Consider the following 20,739-nt stretch of genomic DNA (forward strand, 5'->3'; position numbering starts at 1 on the left):
ATATGTAGTACGTGGGAAGAAAAATGCTATAAAAATAAACAGCATTTTTCATCTAAAGGAACTGCGTGTTCTCCCTCCACTCCCTGGAGTGTTTTCTATTAATATTAACATTTTTCCCCCCCAGTGTAATCTCCCATGCAAGCTCTTCACAGAATCCTTTCACTGGCCCCAAATTGCTTTTTCCCTGGCTGACAAAAATACTTCTGGATAGCAAAGCTTTCAGCCTTTCAAGAACACCTACAGCACTAAAGGGCATGTGTTTAAAAGCGCTCACAGTGAGACTCTCACAGTCACAGCCACCCCTCAGTGACAGAATGCATTGTGCTATGAAAATGATGAATGGTGTTTGGCAGTGTTATCGTGCGTTATTCCTGGCAGCCTGGAGATGGGAGCTGTACTGGGTGTTTATATTCCTCCAGAGAGGCAACAAAACAAGGTGGTTCAGCCCTGTTTCCGAGGTCACACTCTACATCAGTGGGATGTTGAAAGCAATTGCTGTGGGCAGCTCCTTTCCTCTATCTATCCCCTCATCCCCACGCTGTAAGTCTCTCATGAGTAGAGGGCATTGCTTGGCCTCTTCCTGGTGGCTCCCTGGTCTACCGTGGGGTAATAGTGCTGTATGTGCAGAAGGAGGAACGAACAGTCTTGTGCTGTCTTCTGTTTGAAGGGAAGGGAGAAGGTGAGTGAGATTGGATACCACGGACTAAGAGCAGCACTGGGAGAAAGCCGTCATTTTACTTTGTGTTCAGAAATATGACTTCCTCCGGCATATGAGACAAATAAATAAAATTTGTTGCTAGCAATAACCATCATTTAATTCTGTAGCTGTACCTGGAAAAATCCCACATTTATTCCAGGACCAGGGTGCCTCAGTGCAGGTGGTGCTATCCAAAAGGGTACTCCAGTGCTGCTACCATGGCTGTGGCACACAGAACTCTGAACCACATGGCACGGCACAGCACAGCACAGCAACCATACAAGCTCAACCAAAGGACTCAACTCCAATTAAACTTCGTATATGCTGGTAACTCAATTTTCAGCCAGGCTTAGGAAATCCTGCACAAAAGCTAATCCAGGCTGATGTAAATTCTGTGCAGGCTTCCATTTTGTAAGCGTAGGTTGTGCATACACCCTACTGCCACAAACTGAGCCCAGCACTGCCAGCATGAACACGTGGTGCACCTGCCTCTTCTGCTACCTTGCAATCCAAAACGCAAAGGCAGAACTATACATGCTTTTTTTTTACTCAACGTTTCCAACTTTTACTTTAAAAGCTTTTACAGTTTCCCTTCAAAACTGCAACAGCTGGGAGTTGGAGCAGGTACCATAATGTGCAAAGCTGCCTCCAGGTAGTGAGCACCCATCCCAAAACCATTCTGTGCCTGTTGCTGAGGAGCAGCACGTCCTGCGTAACTGCAAGGTGTTTACTGAAAGATGGATCCATGGGTTTAAGTCCGCTCCATTTCACAGCTGAAGAAACTGAGGTGCACAATCAACTTGTCCAGTGCTACAGAGAAGCATGACCAAGGAATAAATGCTGAATAACAACTGCAGTAACAGTGCCAGTCATGTGCCCTTAATATCAGCACAAGTTTAAAAAAAAAAAAGAAAGAAAACCACATACCCCAAAGTCAAATTAATTTTATTAATAAATCACAGGAGAAAACTGCTACATTTTACAGAGAGAAAACCAAAGCTTTATGTACTAGGCCAGAACGAGGGAAGCTGCATGCTAAAATGCTGATTATGTAAATTTATCTTATGAACATTTTAGACAAGAATGAAGCAGGGCTTATTTTCTTTAATTAAAAACAGAATCCTACATAGTTCATTAGCATTGATTCAGAGCAGAATGAATATTAATGTAGCCCACCTCTCCCAAGTCTACCTGCCAAAAACATCAAGATAAAAAGGTCAGAAAATGGATTCTTGAGCAACTGTAAAATTAGATGGCTAATGTCACTGCAAGGCATCTCTGAAAGGTCCTAGAGATCATGGAGATCTTTTTGGCCAGAAAAAGGCAACTGTTACTGCCAGCTTCAAACAGGAGAGAAATAGGATTGGGAAGACTAGAGGCTGGCCAGCCTTACTTCAGTCCCCAAGCAAATTATGGAATAGTATTCTGGAGGAGGCTTAGGGGAAACCTTATCACTTTCTACAAGTACCTGCAAGGAGGTTGTAACAAGGAGGGAATTGGCCTCTTTTCCCAGGTAACTGGTGATAGGTTGAAAGATAATGGCATCAAATAGTGCCAGGGGAGGTTCAGCTTGGGTATTAGGGAACATTTCTTCTCAGAGTGGTGAGGCACTGGAACAGGATGCCCAGGGAGGTGGTGGAGTCACCATCCCTGGAAATGTCCAAAAAAAGGGTGGATGTGACACAGAGGGGCATGGTCATGGTGGGTCGATGGTGGGACTTGATGATCTTAGTGGTCTTATCCGCCGTTAATGATTCTGTGATTCTATAACAAGCCATTACAGAAGCCATTCCAAGCACATGAAATAGAAGGAGATTAGAAACATAAGGTCAGTATCAATTTACCAGAGGCACATTCTGCCTCACCATCCAGCATGCCCTCTCAGAGGAAATAACTGGTTCTGTGGCAGAGGGGAAAGAGTGGATGGCATTTACCTTGGGTGAACCAAGGCTTTCAACTGTTTCCCCCAGTAGCATTGTAGTCAGGCTGAGAATATCAACCACAAAATGGGTGAAAAACTTCTGGGCCATCGGACTAGGAACAGTCAATTGTTCAAGTCTAACTGTCAGCTAGTTACAAGTGACATTCCTTAGTGGTCAAAAACAGGGAAAATCATGCGTAATATCTTCATAAATATCTTCAAAGTCGAGTTTAGGACACTTGTTTGTCTAGCCTGGAGACAAGAAGGCTGAGAGGAGACATAACCAGCATTTCCCACTAGAGAAGGGACTGCAAAGAAGTCAGAGCCAGATTCTTCCCAAGGCAAGAGAAAACAAGCATAAGCTGTGCCAGGGGATTAGGCCATAAAGAAAAACTTCCTGCCTGTGGGAGTGGCTGAGCACTGCAAGAGGTGCCTGCACAGACTGTGGAGTCTCCCGCACCAGAGGTTTTCAAAACCCAAGAGGCTGTGGGTCTAATTTTGAAGTTGGCCCCATGCTTCAAAGTGGACTGGACTAGATGGCCTCCTAATGACCTTTCAACCTAAATTTTTATATGATTCTGTGATTCTAAGTGGATATGCAACTAGTAGTGTAATCAGTTGAAAGAACACCAATCACATTTATTCTACTTGGCTTCAGGCTGTTCCACCTGTCAGGTCTCAGACATCATTACTGTGCTTCTTCAGCCAAAAACTTCATATACTGTTTCCGAGCAGGAAAATCATCAGCTGGTCTGTTGTATGCTGTCCAGACTGGTTCTCCAACAAATAGCCTCATTGCCTTCACGTAGTTCTGTTGAAGAACAAGAAGTCACAAGTAATGTAAGATCTTTCCATGACAAATCCTGAAATTAATGGTTTAATTTGCACTTCTGCAGCAATTCCTGAAACCACTTCAAGATGGACTGAAAACTTCACATGTCCCAGAACACTGTAGCATGATGCTGCTGCTTCTGTTGCCAGCTCCTGTGGTGAGATTTTGCACCTATGCAGTGATGTACGTTGTGTCACAACCGGTGCCTCCAGAGTGGGCAGACAGTACTCCCGCCTTATTAAAGAAACCAAATAAATCCTATTTTATGCAAATCACTTTGCACTGGATCCACAGTACCAAGCAGAGCAGCATCTAATTCCTACTTGCTCGGTTAAACAACAAAAATCAGGAGACCCAAAATCTCAACAAAATGCCTGAGAGTATCAGAAGCTTCAAAGAGAGGGTCACAAAAGCTCAATGCAAAATCTAGCCAAAAAACAACACTGCAGAAAGCAAAAATCTCCAGATTTCAGAAGTAGAAGTAAGAGCTCCTGCCACCAGACAGCCAGAAGCATGCCAGGTAGGAATGTGAAGCTGTGGTAGCAGAATGGAGGACTGAGTTATGCAACTGAGTTATGGGGAACTCACCTCTCCTCTACTGCCAGGTACGCTACAGATTTAGGCCCTACCTATATTGTAAACACTGCTAAGTGCTTATCTTGCATTTGTATACTGAGCTATGTCAAGAATAAAATTAGGCACCTAAAGAATTCAGAATTCAGCAAAATCCAAGGGCTTAGAAGTACCTAAAGAATTTATGGGAGACTTTGAAGGTAACATGTCTAGACTAAAGTTCCTGAAGTGGACTTAAACATTTGTAACTTCTTGTAGAATCAATGCATAACCCCTCATATTTTGTCTATGTAAAGTAAAAGCCTTAAACTAGCAACTGTAGCTGATTCACCACCGATCTCTAAATATAGACAGGAAAACTTGGGTTTATCACCAAAACAGCATAATAATTATTAATATTATTTTTTACATGAGCAATAAGCATTGCCTGGACAGCTGATCTGAAATTATACCATACTCAGGACTATACCAGAAATGGGGTTTTGCCACACAGGAGACAACAGTTCACATTTCCCTATCTTCCAAGGCTAATACTAAGATTAAAAATGTATCTGCAACAGTCCACAAGGGCAGGCACACAGATCAGGACTACGTGTGCAATCTCACAATCCATCTGCCAAAACACTCTCCAAAAGCAGGTCACCTCCTGTGAAGTCAGCATTCAATCTAGCATACGCTAGCAGCACGCAGTGGCTCTGCAGCCTTAAATCATTCTTTCCCTGAAGGTGAATTTAGCAGTTATGAAGAATGCCACTGCTGTACAAAGACATGCTCTGCCTGTCCCTGCAAAGACACGCAACACAGAGGGATCCATCTCCACACTGCAGCTGACAGCGGGGGCAATTGTGCGAGGGACAGCTGCAGGGTTTGGCTCTCACGCCACTGTCACACAAGGTACGCTATGGATACCACGTGGCAGTGACTTGCAGTTACGGCTGATGAGATGAAGCTGAATCCGTGACCTGAAGATGATAGGTTCAAATGCTGTGAATTATTTAGTATTTTTCATATTCCTACTTCATATTTAATATGCTTTGCTAATGAACTGCAAGTCTCAGGGCATGCGGTTACTAATAAGATACATACTCACATCTATTTGTCATCAAAATTTAGGGTAATTTATGATAACATACATTCTCGTCCAGTGTAAATCGGTGATATATGCCAGCAGGGAGGGTTATCATGTCTCCTTTCTCCATGGAAATCCGGATCCATTTGTCATCCTTGTCTCGAACATCAAAATAGCCAGACCCATCTAAGATGTAACGAATTTCATCATCTAGGTGTAAATGCTCTTCGTAAAATGTTTTTATCTGGGGATAGGAGGTATCTATTAATACCAAATACAGAAAAGCTGCAAAGGAATCTAGCTGAAACATTTGGCAAAGCAGACAAAGGCTTTCAACTATGCAGTGATTTAACTAACAGATGAGACCAACAGCGTTAAAGCGGCCAATCCAGTCAGCCAGACTCAGGGGTCCGGGTACTTTTTATCTATGCTAGCACAGGTGTGCCTGAAACACTTCTCAGCCTTTACTGATTCAGCATGGCAGTGCCCTTCTCAGCCTTTACTGATTCAGCATGGCAGTGCCCTTCTCAGCCTTTACTGATTCAGCAAGCCAGTGCCCTACCTTTGTATGAGGCTGAGCTCACCCAGGGCACGTAAGTTACCATGTAATTCACCTTGTAAAAAACTTAAAAACAGTGTAACACAACCAGCTTAAAACAAACTGTTAACTGGACAGATTTAATGGAAATATGGAAAAGCCACCAGGTTGCAGCATTCAGATCAGAACAGCAGTCCAATACCCTGAGGCAGGGAGAAACATGCTCCTTCTAGAAGGCTTGGGGCCTGGCACTGCTTGTGTTCATCTGCTTTGAAATAGCCAAGCTGTTTGCTTCCCAAGTTAAATATTCTTGTAAGGGAAACGTATCTCTCAAATTCCATGATGTTAACATTCATTTTGAAAAGACACATTTTGCAACAGCCAGCAGGATGTCTCAGCCTTCAAAGCCCATGCACAGCTGGCAACAGCCTGCCCTCATCTCGGTTAGCATCTCTGAGTATCTGCAGGGCTCTGAGTTTCGAAATGACACAAGGATGGAAAGTAGCCTAAAAACTCTGAAGGCAACCTACAGAAGCAAAAGGCCTACCCCTACCTTATTTTAAAAAGGGTATCAACGTTTATTTTACTAAAGTTAAGGTCTTTAGTACAAGATGTATTTTAAACATGAATTTCATCTCTGAGAGTGCTCACAGTGAACATGTGTTATGAAGCTGACTGCGCACTCTAGCAGCAGACTTCAGAGTGCAAATCCTCATTCAAAGTAAAGGCCTGCATACCTTTTCTTCATAATTTGGCAGCTTGTCTTTATGTATAGTTACTATATCCATCCAAGAATAATTTTCTGCTTCCCGAATCTCTTTCAGACGTGGGTCAGTCTCATAGTTATCAGCATCCAACTAAAAAATGGGCAGAAAAAAAATGCATTCAAACACAATCACCTAAGACACAATTCAAGATATTAATGTGGAAAAACAAAGTTGTTGAGAGCGTCAGTGGGCAGGTAGATAACAGGGGTGGATAGCTATGTTAGCTCCTTACAGGTACACAAGGCACATACCAATGCCTTCCAAGACTGAAAGTTGAACACATGAGAGCACAACTACTGCATGCTCAATAATGTACCAGATGCTACTCAGTCTAACAGTTACTATCTGTTTATCATGGGAAGACCAAAATGATAAAAACCTGAGCTTTCAAAACCAGCATGGACATCCCATGTCAGCTTGCCATTGAAGAAAACCACACTTGCCTTCCCACACTGCTTCAACAACCCGGTTCTCACTCAGGAGCCAGATTCATTGTGTTTACCTACATCCAGCCCCACAGAAGCCATCTGGGAAGCCTTCGTGCTGCTGCTGTGACCATTTCTGGGTTTCAGAAGTGCTGGCAGACATGTATGGGTTGGTACCAGTTCTTCCAGCACTGCTTCCTCACCCAGCGTGACTTGCCTGCCAACCACACAAGTTTATTGTCACACACACAACAGCAGCAGCAGCACAGCAGCAATAAGTAAGATTAAATTAGAAAGTAATAAGTTTGAGGTCTTTGCTGATTGTGTCAGAAATTAATAAACTGCTCTGGATACACTTCACTTTTTCTGCTCCCATGCCAAATTTCTGAAACTGGAAGAGATGCTAAAAACAGACAAGCAGAAGGTTACCTGAGGTTTCAGAACGGCAAGATTTGCTATGGTTTATTAACTCTTGCAGCATGTCCCTACCTTGCACAGCCTGCAGAGTACTTCAAAGGCTGGAGCCTCACCGCCAACGCACATCCCCATCCCCACAAGGCGTTGCCATTCTGCAGCATTGCTTGTGCTGCACTCCTTGAGCCCAGGAGGTACGATTAGTGGAGAGAGAAATCCTGAGCTCTTAATGAATACATTTTACAGCTGAGGCATGGCTGATTTATGGTTTGTACGAGAAATTCTCCATCATGTAGTCTTTCTGTCTGAACCACCACAAGAAGGGCACTTTCAAATGTCTCTTACTGAATCACAGAAACACAAGGGTTGGAAAGGACCTGTGGGGACCCTCAAGTCCAATCCCCCTACTAAGGCAGGTTCCCTGCAGCAGGTCACACAGGTAGACATTCAGGCAGATTTTGAATATTGTCAGAGGAAGAGACACCACAATCTCTCTGGGCAGCCTGTTCCAGTGCTCTGTTGCTTTCACAGTGAAAAAGTTCTTTCATGTATTTATATAGAACTTCCTCTGTTCAATTTGTGCCCTTTGCCCCTTGTCCTGTCACTGCACACTGAAATGAGACTGGCCCCATTCACTTGACTCCTATACTTCAGAAATTGATAAACATTGATGTGATCACCTCTCAGACTTTTCCAGGCTGAACTGTGCCAGGTCTGTCAGCCTTCACTCATACGGGAGATGCTCCAGGCCCCAACCATCGTGTCCCTCCTCTGGGGGGAACCTTTTAGAAGTTTCCTGTCCTTCTTGAACTCTGGATGTACTGAGTACTCCAGATGTAGGCTCACCAGGGCAGAGGACCTGGGGTCCTTAGACCTTCACTCTGTTTAATGCACCCCAGGATACCACTGGCCTTGGCTACAAGGGCATGCTAAACGACCCCTAAGTCCTTCTCTACAGAGCTCCCCTCCAGCAGGTCAGCCCCTGACCTGTGCTGGTGCACATGATGCCCAACCCAAACCATTCTGGGATGCTATGATGTCCTGCACCAATGACACACAGCTTAACCCAGCAGGCGCTGTGCCTCAGGAGATGGCTCCCATCCACGCGTTTGTGGCAGTGCTGCCCCATCTCGAGTGGGCGTCAAGCGGGGTGAAGGTGGCACAGCAGTCCAGGCTGACACACGGACGGGTTTACCAAACACGTGAAATTTACGACTCTATTTTACAACGCAGATGTAAGGGGATACCACGTGAAATCGTTATTTCAGAGGCACGGCAAAGGCAGCCCTGAGGACTGCGGGTAGACAACGTGAGAACAACAGGAGCCCCCGCGACAGCCCGCCCCGCGGCCGCCTCCCAACTCAAGGGCACGGCGCCATGACGCGCATCGCCGGCGCCCGCCCGCCTCCCGGCGGCAGCGCAACGCGGCCCGGCGCCGCGCGCCGTCCTTCAGCCGCGTCCCGGGGCCAGGGGCACGCTCCCCTGGGCAGCGCCGCCCGCCCCCGTCGCTTACTCTGCGGTAGGCGACGCCGAGGCGGCGCAGCTGCTCCAGGCTGACGGCGCGGTTGGGCTGCAGCCTGTGGGGAGCCCGCTGGTCCTCCGGGGACTCGTCCATGTACCAGGCCTCCACCATGGTGGCGCCGGCGGCTTCCGCGGGGCTGGGCGGCAGCGGCCCGCCCCGCAGCTGGGGCCCGGCCTATGGGGAGAGCGCCGAGATCCCGGGCAGCTCCTGGAGGCCCCCAGTTTCTTTCTTTTTCGAAAAGAAGCACAAACACAGCCAGAACTTCAACTCCTATCCACTGAAAGCTGCCTGTTAAATTACAATACTCTCTGAAGTTTTAGTTCCTTATGAAGAATGAACAGCCAACGTTCTCATCTCATTCTCAAGTCTCTGTTCAAAGTCTGCTTTAGAAATACTACTCACTTTTCATCCTTTAATCTGTCAATATTGCAGCTGTCCTATGGGCGTTCTTCCATTCTGAATTTCCAGTATAATAAGAAATAAACATTAGTATCAAATTAGTATAAAACTGTTTCCCATTAAATTCCTTGTTTCCGCATTGATGACGTCCTTCAGGCAGTAAAGTAACTTAAATACAGTGCTATACTGTTGCTACCACTTACCCACCGTTACATAAACAGTTTCCTCAAAATTGCTGCTTCAAATAAGGTAGATTTCCATGCAGTAAGTAGGATCTGCACATTTAACAGATGTACGATATGTCAATCATTAGATGACACCTCTTCAGTGCGCTGCTGGTCACACTGTTAAACTGTTTCAAATAGAGATCTGATCGGGATCACTACGTACCTTCCTCCAACTCCAACTTTTAAAGTAAAAAGATGGACAATTGCATATGTATATACATAGGTTGCTCTGAAAGTAACACCTCCTATATATTTTCATGGAAACTACAACAGATACAAAGAGCACAATAATACTATTTGACAGAGCAAATTCTCAGCTACAAAACACTATTTCTCAGCACAGTTGCCACCATTAGCTCTGCGTGTTTGACAGCAATGAACAAGAGCCTCCATACTGTGCTCAAGAAAATCTGCATGGTCATCTGAATGTGGCTTGTCTTTCACACCACTGTCACCACCGCTGAAATGCAAGACCCACCGCCTCACTGCGCTCACATCTGCTGTTTGGTCTCCATAAATGTTCAGCAAGTGTCAATGAATGTTAATAGGTGCAACTTTTTCCACATGGAGGAATTCAAGTGCACACCTTCGCTTCACACACACTCCCACGTCAGATGCCATTTGGTCAGAGTGCCCCTCTGCTGCCATCTGTCACACGGCAACAAAATGTAACAGAATATTGTCAGGAAGGTTCGGCCTCTACTGCCATAACACCAACATCCGTCTCTGACGTTGTGGGCCAACACAATAAAATAGGAGGCATCACTTCCAGAGCAGCCCTTGTGAGTGTGTATATATACACACATACACATATATACACATACCTACACACACATATACATGTGGAGACATACATATATACCTATGTATATATACATACATATACAAGACCCAGAGGGCAAAATTTAATCAGTGTACTACCTCACCCCTACAGGTGCAATTTTGGATGACACAAAATAGAATCTCTCATCTATTAGTTAATAGACTTGCTGGTTTCCTAGCTCCATCACAATTCATGTGACACTAAATACCTAAAAGGATGCACTTTGCCTCAAGTAAGGATGTTAAAAGGAATGAGAACCATTAAGAAATCAAGCTTCAGCAGCTTCAACAATCTGTACAGCCATTAACAAATACAAAAAAAAAAAACCAACCAATGACTTCTAGCTTAAGCACTACTATTCAGTAGTAGTGAGGTACCTTACAAAAAAAGTTGACAATGTAGCAAATGTTTTCTCTTCCTACGGAGGCATAGAAAATAACACTTGTTGAGCAGTAGTATTTACTGTCTAATTCAAGTGCACATTAGCCATTCCACTAATCTCATCATTAACTAGAAAAAAAATGAAGTCAAACACTTGATAACCTGGATGATTAGCTTCTCCAGATCTTCTAGTCCCATCTCAGATAAATGGCCGATTATCTCCTTTGAGATATCAGAGAAGAAGATACTACTGTCAGAATGCCAAAGCTTATTAAAGGACATCTCCATGCCACATCACTGATCTCTTACCAAACCATCCAACCAACTTCACCCCCTCAGCAATTATGCACCACTCATATATACTTCTGTACAAAAAAAAAAAAATAATTTATTTCATAAGAGGGAAATAAAAGAACACACAGGATAAAGATTTAGTATCACTTCTGAAGAAGTCTGTCCTTACGGTGAATTCAAAAGGCTCAAAGAGTGCTCAAAAACACTGACAGCAGCACTTCAGTAAGATGGAGGAAAAAAGCAAACAGTTTGTCATTAACTAAATATTGACCTGATTGTAAAACAAACAGCATAGACGAAAATGCATTTTTTTTCTCCCCAGAAGATGATATACATTTAGCAGTTTGAGCTAGAAATAAGCATAGTTCGAAGTTCAACTCAGAAGCAACAGCAGTTCAAACTGTCACAGCTACATTAGTCCTTTTCCTCCAACTGCAAGTCTCTAGTCCCAATATGTCACAACTTCTGTTTACTAGCGCCTTCTCTTGCTAGTCTGTCAGCTTCTTCATTTCCTTGGAAACCAGCATGACCAGGAACATGCATCTGTTAGAGCGAAAGTACAGGAGTGTTAGACATGGAAGAAATCAAGAAAAAAAGAGTACACACATGAAACTTGAGCACATAATGCCCTTCTATTTATAGCACAGTAGCACCTCCTTAGAGGTGCTTGCCTCACATGAAGTCCTTATGTGTCCTTCCCAGTAACGTTCATAACCTCTCTTCAAAGACCAAGACTCGATTGCCAAATTGCAAAAACCATCTTTATGAAAAGTGGTGAGCTGGCTAAGGACCACCTAATCTAGCCTTAAAAAAAAAAAAAAAAAAGGCAGAAAACAGCACTAAGAGTTAGTTACTAAGTCAGAAGTCCTACCCTTCAGAGGAAAGAAAAACCTCTCTGACATTCAGTTCCTACCTTTTGCCAGAAAGCTAGAGATGTCTATGCCAGTAAAACCAAATTGTGTAATCACAGCACTCACTTAAACATAGAGATAGAATATGAAAATATGTCAATTTTCAGATAACTTAAATATCCATACTTCAACAATAAGGAACATCTAGGCAATCAATGGTACCAAGGCTTCCTTTGGGAATTAGTATTCTTCTACAGCAATTAGAGGTAAATTTAGAATGGGAGAGAGGTGACATTCCTTACAACATTCAGCGCTGCTGTCAGTGGTTATGGAAAAATATCTTTCATCAGGAACACACATATAGAAGTTGTTTTACTTCTTTCCTTGAGAGCTAAATAAATTATCTGTTTTTTAGTTTTTTAATGTGCTCAGTTTTCTCGGAAAAAAACACTAAGGTGCAGAAAACTGGAGTTAATCTTAGTTTAGCTGACATCAAAGAGATAATCTTACTTGCTTTACAAAAAACAAGCAGATTCATTGTATTTATAGATGTACAGCTTTATACCCTATAAAAATCATTGCTATAGTCATAGTTGGTAAGAGTTTACAAGAGTATTTAAGATGTCATTAGGAACAAGAAACGAGGTGCTCACCCACTGAATTTCTATGCCTTTTGATAGATTATCAAGTTTTTGAAAATCTTCTTTATTTATCACGCTTCCTCCTGAACTCGTTCTCCAGCCATTTGTTTTCCAGTTTTCAACCCAGCTCGTAATACCTATGCAAAGGGAGGATTACCATAAAACATTCTATGAAAGAGCAACTGTTTAACACTTCAAAAAACTGAAGCTAAAGATTTGCTTGATTGTACAATAAACTAGAACAAATTTGTTTTGAGAAACTGAAGACATAAATGCACAGAGGAGAAACAGATGACCACATATTTTAAGATTTCTGTTGGCTAAACAGAACACTTCAGAGAAGGAACACATAAGCAGATTTCTAGAGAACAAAACCTAACATTCTGGCCACCCATATGTGGAATACAGGGAAACTCAAATATAGCTCACGTTTGTGTACAGACACTTTCTCCAATCCAAGAAGTCAAAACAAACCAAAATGAAAGTACAAGGTCACTACACCAGCTTGAGTGCATCCTTAACAGAATGCCCACAAACAACATTTTTCTAGACTGCGTGTGTCATACTGCATATATTAAGACAAAAATCCTTCAGTTACTTCTGTCTGTTCACTTTTACAGGCAATTTGTCTCTAACTGCACTTCATGCAGACAGAAGGTAATCCTTGCAATACTCTGCAAGTTTTTCTACCAAGCAGTCTTGAGTAATTGAATTGTGTTACATGTTCTCTTCCTTATGTAAGAAGTCACAAACCCCAGTGTGTTCAATGTGCCTTATGTAATGAAATTGTGTACAATGTACCTCAACACGTCTTCAAGAATCAGGAACACAAAAATAATCAACTTACCATTAATAGTGAACTTGCTATCAGTGTAGATAATTAATTTCTTGATATTTTGACTCTTTGCTTGCTCAATTGCTTTGCAGGCTGCCTTAAGAACATTTCAGTAGAATCACAGTTCAGTACAGTATTTTGAACACATAACTAAAATAACAGCAAAGTACCTGATGTTAATATGGAAGAACTACATAGAATATTACTGTAGTCTCCCCATCAGTGAGTACAAAGATGTTTTAGAACAGAGATGAATCAGAAAGATAGCAACTTAAGTTTCCCACACGTTAAATAAAGTAAAATCTGATGTTTTCTTCACTGCAGGAGCAGCTCTCTGCCCATTTGCTCAGCTCTCCGAGGCTCTCTTAACAGCACAACAGCTCCTAGGCATCTTCTCCATAACTTTGGAGAGCAAGGATTCATATCAGCTCCAACTGTTTGGAACGGTTTCCAATCATTTTTCCTTGGTGCTACGGAATATAATAATTAGAGAGGGACAAGTGGCTTGGCCTCAACTTAGCGCTGAAAAACTCTCCAGCAGCAAGTCTGACCTCTGACATACCACCATCACCTCTGCTTGTCCCTCACAGAAAGGAATTTCTTGCAATTTTTAAGCAGGTCAGCTTCTCACATAATTTTACCTCCAAAGACACAGTGCAGGGAAGCTGCAGTACCAAAATTAAGACTAGGTGAGAAGGAAGACTAAATCTGCTGTTTATTTCAAAAGTAACAAAAGTTACTCCTATAATTATTTATTATGTGCAATCAAAGAAAGATGATATTCTGACTCTATCATAGTAAGAAGGCAATTGTCCGCTTACCCACAATTAAAGTAGCCCTTACCCCAAAGTCTGAGACATAAACATTAAAAATACAAAGATTTGAGAACAGGGCTTTCCTAATGCAAGGCAATTTTAAATATCTGTGCTTGGCCTGATGACATCTGGGAATTCTCAAGCTGGAGTTATTGGTTATTTGAAAGCAATAAGGAACAATAAAACCTAAAGAAAACAATTTGTCTGAAGTCACAACTCCTAGTATTTTGTGTACTTCCCTCACAGCTCCATAAATGGTTTCTGAAGGCCAGAGCTGAAATACTCTGGAGTATAACACTGCTTTCTGCATGTGGAAGTATTTTAGGACATTTGCTACTTACGTGTATTTCAGCTCTTTGATTCGTTTGCCGTCCAGGAAGTCTTTCACTGATGTTTCTGTATCCGAAGAACAAACAGTAGTTACTCAAAATTATCAGTGGTATAAAATCACTACATGTTAGAATCATAAATAACGCAGAGATAGTTTTCTTTTAATAAAGGATGCATGGAGATTCAAGATCTAACTTCCACCCACGCAGTACAACCTGCATATTTGGACCCATCATCAACATGCAGTTACTTCTGCTGTCTTTTTGTGCAATTATTTTAACTTTTTGCACTCCTTGAATCATAGCTTCAGCCACTTAAAAATATTATTTCCAATCGTTTTTTTTCCCACATCCTTACTTCCTAGAGAAGCCGATTTCTGTTTTTCCTCACTAACTTGTTACTCTAATAGCACTGTCATTAACATGAGTTTCAACAGCAAGGCTTCATATTCAAAAAGAGGCTGGCAGTGTGAAGCACACCTGAAACAAACATCAGCATATATATCTAAGAAAAGAACCCACTGAATTACTTACAAGGGGTGGCCCGGTCCCCAGTAGACACCTATTCCAGCACGTGCCCTGTTACGTCCATTACCTGAGCAACAACCATCTGTATAAACAACTGCAAAGTCACCTACAAAAGAATTACCAAAAGCAGAAATTCAAGCATTCCTTCATGGACATAGGCTCTTCAAGCAAAAAGAAACACCTACTAACAGATTAATGCTCAAACTTCCCTCCCTGGACAGTCCTTCAAAATGCCATCATCTAGAGATACCACTCATTTTAATTAGTAATGCAGAACTCCAGAAGTCCCAATGCAACTTCACCCCCTCACTGCTCCCAAATCAGTCAGGCACACAAGGCATCATTGGGCCAAGTTTCATACTCTCACTACAAGTCTTGCCTCCCTCAGTCGGTGATAAAACTTGCCAGCTACATCTGCATTTATATCAAGTTTGTAATCAAGGCACATGTAAAACCACAACTACAGCGATCAAATCAAGCCATACCTTGATAGCAGTTAAAGTCAATTAACGTTACATGGAAAGACAATATGAAAAAAATATGTCATGGTCAGATTTCAATTTTAAAAAGAAACATTACATTTGGCCTGGTACTGTCATACACAAACTTCCCCAAGAACTTTCTAATAATTACACTGTTTTATATGAAGAGTAGAAAGAACTCGAATGAAAGTAATAACAAAAGAACTTACCCATATATGAAAATTTATCTTCACTGACTATTGGTGCTGAGTGTCCTTCATCGTGTTTTGCACGCTTTACAGTATGTTCTTCATTTGTAGACTGTTCATATGGCCTTTTGCACGCATTGCAACACAAGACATCTGTCTCCGGTTCCTCTCTCTGGCTAGCATCTTCCTGTGTTACAGCCGAAGCACCATACGTCTCTTCCAAAAACACAAAATAAAACAATTCATCTACGCACACAAGGTCAAATTTTATTCAAAACAAATCCTAAAAGAAACATGTAGGCGGAAAAAGCTTTTCAAGGTAAGAGAAACAGCCACTGGACTCGGTGATCCTCACGGGTCCCTTCCAACTCGGGATAGTCTATGATGCTACCTGGCACCTGAGGACGCGGTGCAGTGGGCATGGTGGTGACGTTATTTTAGCAGAGACACACATAACAGCCCTTAAAGACAAACAGACAGGGCACAAGCAAATCCATACGCCTACAGAAATGTTTCTTTCCTGTGCAGACACACCCCTCGCGGTGCTGAGATTCCTGCACCAGCAGCCGAAGGGAAGAGGCACCGCGCACGTGGCCTTGCCTGCCCGCCTCCTGCCCTGCCTGCCTCCTGCCCTGCCCTGCCTGTCGCCCTCTCTGACCCGCGCTAAGGACGCGCTACCTGCGGGTGCGGACTGCTGCTCGCCCGGGGGCCCGGCGCCCACGAAGGCCCAGGCTTCTTTCTCGGTGGCGAACTTCTTGAAGCTGGCGGAAGGGAACCTGTTCACTTGCTGCTGGCACTCCGCCCTGCAACACAGCGGGCGGGGGGGTGAGGCCGGCGAGGCGCGCTTCCCGGAGCAGCCCCGGCGGCGAGGCCGCGCTCGGGCCTTACCAGGTGCGGTAGACGCCCGTCTGCCGGCCCTTGCGCACCGCGTAGAACATGCCGCCGCCCTTGGAGACAAAACAGGAGTGGCTGAGTAGCGCGACGAGCCACCGCAACATAGCGCAGCCCCGCCGCCATCCGCGCCCCCGCCCCGCGGCCCCTGCCCCGGGCAGGCTGCGCACCCGCCGCCACCGCTCTACACTGCGCAGGCGTCGCAGGCTGCCGCACATGCGCCGTAGCGCCCACACACCCGTTCTGCGCACGCGAGGCTGCCGCAGAGGGGAGGGAGAGAGAGCCTCGGTACGGGACGCGAGTGGGGTCAAACTTATTGGGAAGTGGGGCATAGAAGATAGCGTAGGGAACTGGGACTGTACAGTTTCGAGAAAGGAAAGCTCAGGGGGATTTCACAATGTCCATAAATACCTGAAGGAAGGTGCAAAGAAGACAGAGCCAGGCTCGTTTCAGAGGTGCCCAGTGCCAGGACAAGAGACAGTGGACACAGATTGGAACATAGGAGGTCCCCTCAACACCAGGAGCACTTCTGTGCTGAGCAGGTGACAGAGCACTGGCACAGGCTGTCCAGAGGCTGCGGGGTCTCCTCCTTGGAGATCTTTAGAAGCCACCTGGATGTGGAGCTGGGCACCCTGCTCTGGGTGTCCCTGGTGGAGCAGGGGTTAAGCCCAATGGATCCAGAGGTCCCTGCCAACCTCCACTGGTCTGTGATTCTGTGATAACACAAGTCTCTGCTTGGAAAGTGGTGTTTGCAGCATTTAAGATGTTATTGCTTATGGAGTTTGAGAGAATCACACCATTTTTCTGCCTGATTAAATCTCTGCATTGGACTCTTCTTCCAAAAAGAAGAGCTTGGTAGCATGCTCTGCTTGTAAGTAAAATGCCATGCAGTTGTGTGAAGGATCAGAGCCTCAGCTAGGAAAAAAAAAAAAAAAGCAATAAAACCTTACCAGTGCTTCATTGCCTACCTAAAAAATTATCTTGGTCCTGTGATGAGCTTCAGTAGGCTCTTCTTCTTTAACAAGCTATTAAAATTAATGGATCACCACCCAGGAATGAATATACCCTCTAACTTGTTGTGAAATCCCTATTTACCCTTCTTATCTTGAAAAGCATTTTGGGAAGGATCATTACTAAAAAAATGGTGCAAACTTCCATATACATAGGTCACTCCAAAAGTAATGCCTCCTATGTATTTACATGGAAACTACAACAGATACAAAGAGAAAAATAACACTATTAGATAGAATAAATTCTTATCTACATAACACTTATTTTCAAGATAGTCACCACCATTAACTATGCGTTTTCACCAGCAATGAACAAAACCTGCATGCTTTGCTTGTGAAAATCTGCATGGTTGTCCAGTGTGGCTTGTCTTTCAGATCATTGTCACCACTGCTGAAATGCACCACCCTCTGCCTCACTGTGCTCATATGCACCATTTGAGCTCCATAAACGTTCAACAAGCATCAATGAGTGTCAGTGGTTGCAACTTTTTCCACATGGAAGAATTCAATTCCTCACGTTTGCTTCATACACACTTCCACGTCAGATGCCATTTTGTCAAATTGCCCCTCTACTGTCATCTGTCGCATGGCAACAAAATGGACAGAATATTGTCAGGAAGGTTCAACCTCCACTGTCATACCACCAACATCTGCTTCTGCCTCGTGGGCCAACATAATAAAATAGGAGGCATTACTTTCAGATCAGCCCTGGTATTTGGCACTTAAAAGAGCTGAAGGTCATTAAACTGGTTCTCTTAGCACAACCTCCTATTTAAATCAAGAGCCCACATTCCATCTGAGCTGCATACAGAGATGGCCTCTGAAATAACGAGAACCACCTTGTCCAAATAGAAAAGCTAGCACATTGATGCATCACTGTGCACTCCTTGACAGCACAATATACTGGACTCAACTGCTTTGAAAAATCCCCTGTATGTCAGCAGGGAAGAGATGTCTCATCCTCTCTCCAGCTCCATGACCTTTTGTGCTGGCCAGCTTGACTTGAAATGTGACAGTTCACTGCACAGAGGGAATATAGTGTCACGCAGAAAAGAACTTGCAGCTGGGCATGTCCCCCTCATTGAGGCTCCTAGAGAAGTAGAGCTGCCTGAAGCTGCCCAGCACCATGTACCACACCATGCTCAGCCACAACCTTCTGTCTCGTGCCTTCATGTCATTCAGTGTCACGTACTGTGAGAAGATGTAATGTATCATTTGACAGATCTTGTGGGAATACAAAAACAATTTGGTCAGAGTGGTATCAAAATACATTTATTGCATTTTTCTTGCTTCTTCCAACCCTAAATCCTGAGACTTCATGTTATTGTTACTTACAGAATGCTTACTTCTGACTTTCTCAGATCAAGATTATTTCCATGAATTATTTCTGTAAAGTTTTCCACTGAGACTTCCAGGTTTTTCACTACTTCTTGTTTGTGATATTTTTATTTTATTGCTCTTGGTTAGCTTTTTTTTTTTTTAATTATATCTTTTTATAGCAAATGTATTTCTTATTCCTTACAGGTTTACACATTCATATAACTTGTAGTCTTCTCTGGGCAGGGCATAATGAAAGAGCAGCCAGCAGTAAATGGCAGGGAAAGAAAAGACCTTCTATTACACTCATTAGTTATTTGGTTGAACAGATAGATTCATGCGCCCAGTTTACAGGCAAGGACTGAACAGTAGCTCTTCAGCTGTCATGACTAACACACAGAGTTCAGATTAAAAAAAAAAAAAACAAACAAAAAAACTTTGAAGTCCTCTTAGAACCATACAAATTACCTTCACTGCTTTTTCTCCCAGTTGGTAAAAGTGAAGCTACAAATGATCAGCCAGTTCTACCTTTAGCTCTGTTGCTGATTTTTCATTTTTGTTGCTTTGTGGCAGTAGAACAGCTGGATCTCTTTCCTCATGTGGCAGCTAGCATTATTACAGTGCTGCCTATCACTAGATAAGTTGGCCAAAATTTGTTTGATTTATTCATTTATTAGCATATTTTCTTGGCAGCCATTTCTGTATTTATAACAGAGTCTGCAGAAAAAAAGAATAAATAGATGTATACAAAAACACACACATCACTTAAGTAAGAGTATGTCTGTATGACATTTTTACTGAAACTCACTGTAGATGATAGTTAGCTTGTCCCACCTTCATGTATGAAATGTATACATTAATTAAACATTTTAACGTAATTTGATAAATATTTTAGCTTGAAAGATACTTACATACTTAAAAAAAAAGTTTCCCTACAGAAGCCTTTTAAGCAAATTTGATGTGATCTGAATCAAGGAAGCATCTTCTATTTTAAACTAAGCTTTTAGGTAGGTAGGTGATTGAATAATCAATTCGTCTAGTACACCTTACAAGTATAAGTTATATGCCATAACATTACCTTTATTAGAGAAATAAAAAGAAGAAATTGAGATACTGGTTTTTTTTAAGTTTCAGAACTGATATCTTGCAGAAAAAGAACCTGCCCGTGCTTTCATGTAAAACTATGTCAATGCAGCTGAAAAGTAGTAATCTCCCAGCATCACATCTTTAGTGACCCTTTGAGAAACAGTCTACCAATGAGCATTGAAAATTTGGCATCGTTAGACAAGCCTCTTTCAGTAAAGAGAACTAGTAATATATTGTTTTCTTTCTGATTTTAGAGTTTGCTGTGACCTTGACCAATCTTACCTCCTATCTCTGTTTCTTGTTTAATATATTCAATCATTTTTTGGATAGCATCATAAGACCCCGTCCTCTTGCTGTTGGAATCCTTTTGTAACACACCTAATTCATTCTTTCCACTTCTTCTCCCTGCCCATTCTGAGTCTGCATGACATAGAAACCTCATTAATTAGTGGGTGTCAGAAAGGGAACAACTCTTGGCTCCTTGTTCTCTCATTTCTCATGTGTGGCACCCTGGTCTGTTCAGTAGCGCTAATATGATGGAAACAGGAAGGTGTAGAAAATCACATTGCTGCTTTATTTCTTCATTAGCACTTAGAATAGTCCAGTTTTGATCCACCTGCACACCATCTACTCTCTCTCCCTCTTGTAAAGGATTTTTCAGTATAATCTGAATGTGGACTGCTGGAATGCTGAGACAATCACTTGTTATCCTTCTTTTTCTACTCTTAGATCCTCATCATTGCTGTTTAGATAATTTCACATCTCTATAATTACTAGTCCTGAACGTCAGTATGAGTTGGGCAGGTTTTCTCTTCTATGAATTCATGCAAGGAAGAAAGAGTGCAAGGAAAAATGGTAGCTGAGTAATCTGTTTTTCTAACTAT

General features: G+C 42.9%; 2 protein-coding genes across 2 annotated transcripts; both read right to left on the reverse strand.

Annotated features, from left to right (window-relative positions):
• ADI1 (acireductone dioxygenase 1) lies at nucleotides 1,622–8,915 on the reverse strand. The gene is made up of 4 exons (XM_021392631.1): nucleotides 8,750–8,915; nucleotides 6,368–6,487; nucleotides 5,157–5,336; nucleotides 1,622–3,429 (listed from the first exon to the last, which is right to left on the reverse strand). Exons 1-4 carry the CDS (start codon nucleotides 8,867–8,869, stop codon nucleotides 3,307–3,309), a joined length of 543 nt encoding a protein of 180 aa, XP_021248306.1. The 5' UTR covers nucleotides 8,870–8,915; the 3' UTR covers nucleotides 1,622–3,306.
• On the reverse strand, nucleotides 10,949–16,636 carry RNASEH1 (ribonuclease H1). Its single transcript, XM_021392236.1, has 8 exons — nucleotides 16,440–16,636; nucleotides 16,230–16,354; nucleotides 15,573–15,767; nucleotides 14,888–14,987; nucleotides 14,366–14,420; nucleotides 13,222–13,306; nucleotides 12,387–12,511; nucleotides 10,949–11,425 (listed from the first exon to the last, which is right to left on the reverse strand). The coding sequence occupies exons 1-8, from the start codon at nucleotides 16,547–16,549 to the stop codon at nucleotides 11,339–11,341; spliced, it is 882 nt and encodes a 293-aa protein (XP_021247911.1). The 5' UTR covers nucleotides 16,550–16,636; the 3' UTR covers nucleotides 10,949–11,338.

The sequence above is a fragment of the Numida meleagris genome, chromosome 3, assembly GCF_002078875.1.
Source record: "Numida meleagris isolate 19003 breed g44 Domestic line chromosome 3, NumMel1.0, whole genome shotgun sequence".
In the NCBI taxonomy this organism is placed as follows: Eukaryota; Metazoa; Chordata; class Aves; order Galliformes; family Numididae; genus Numida; species Numida meleagris.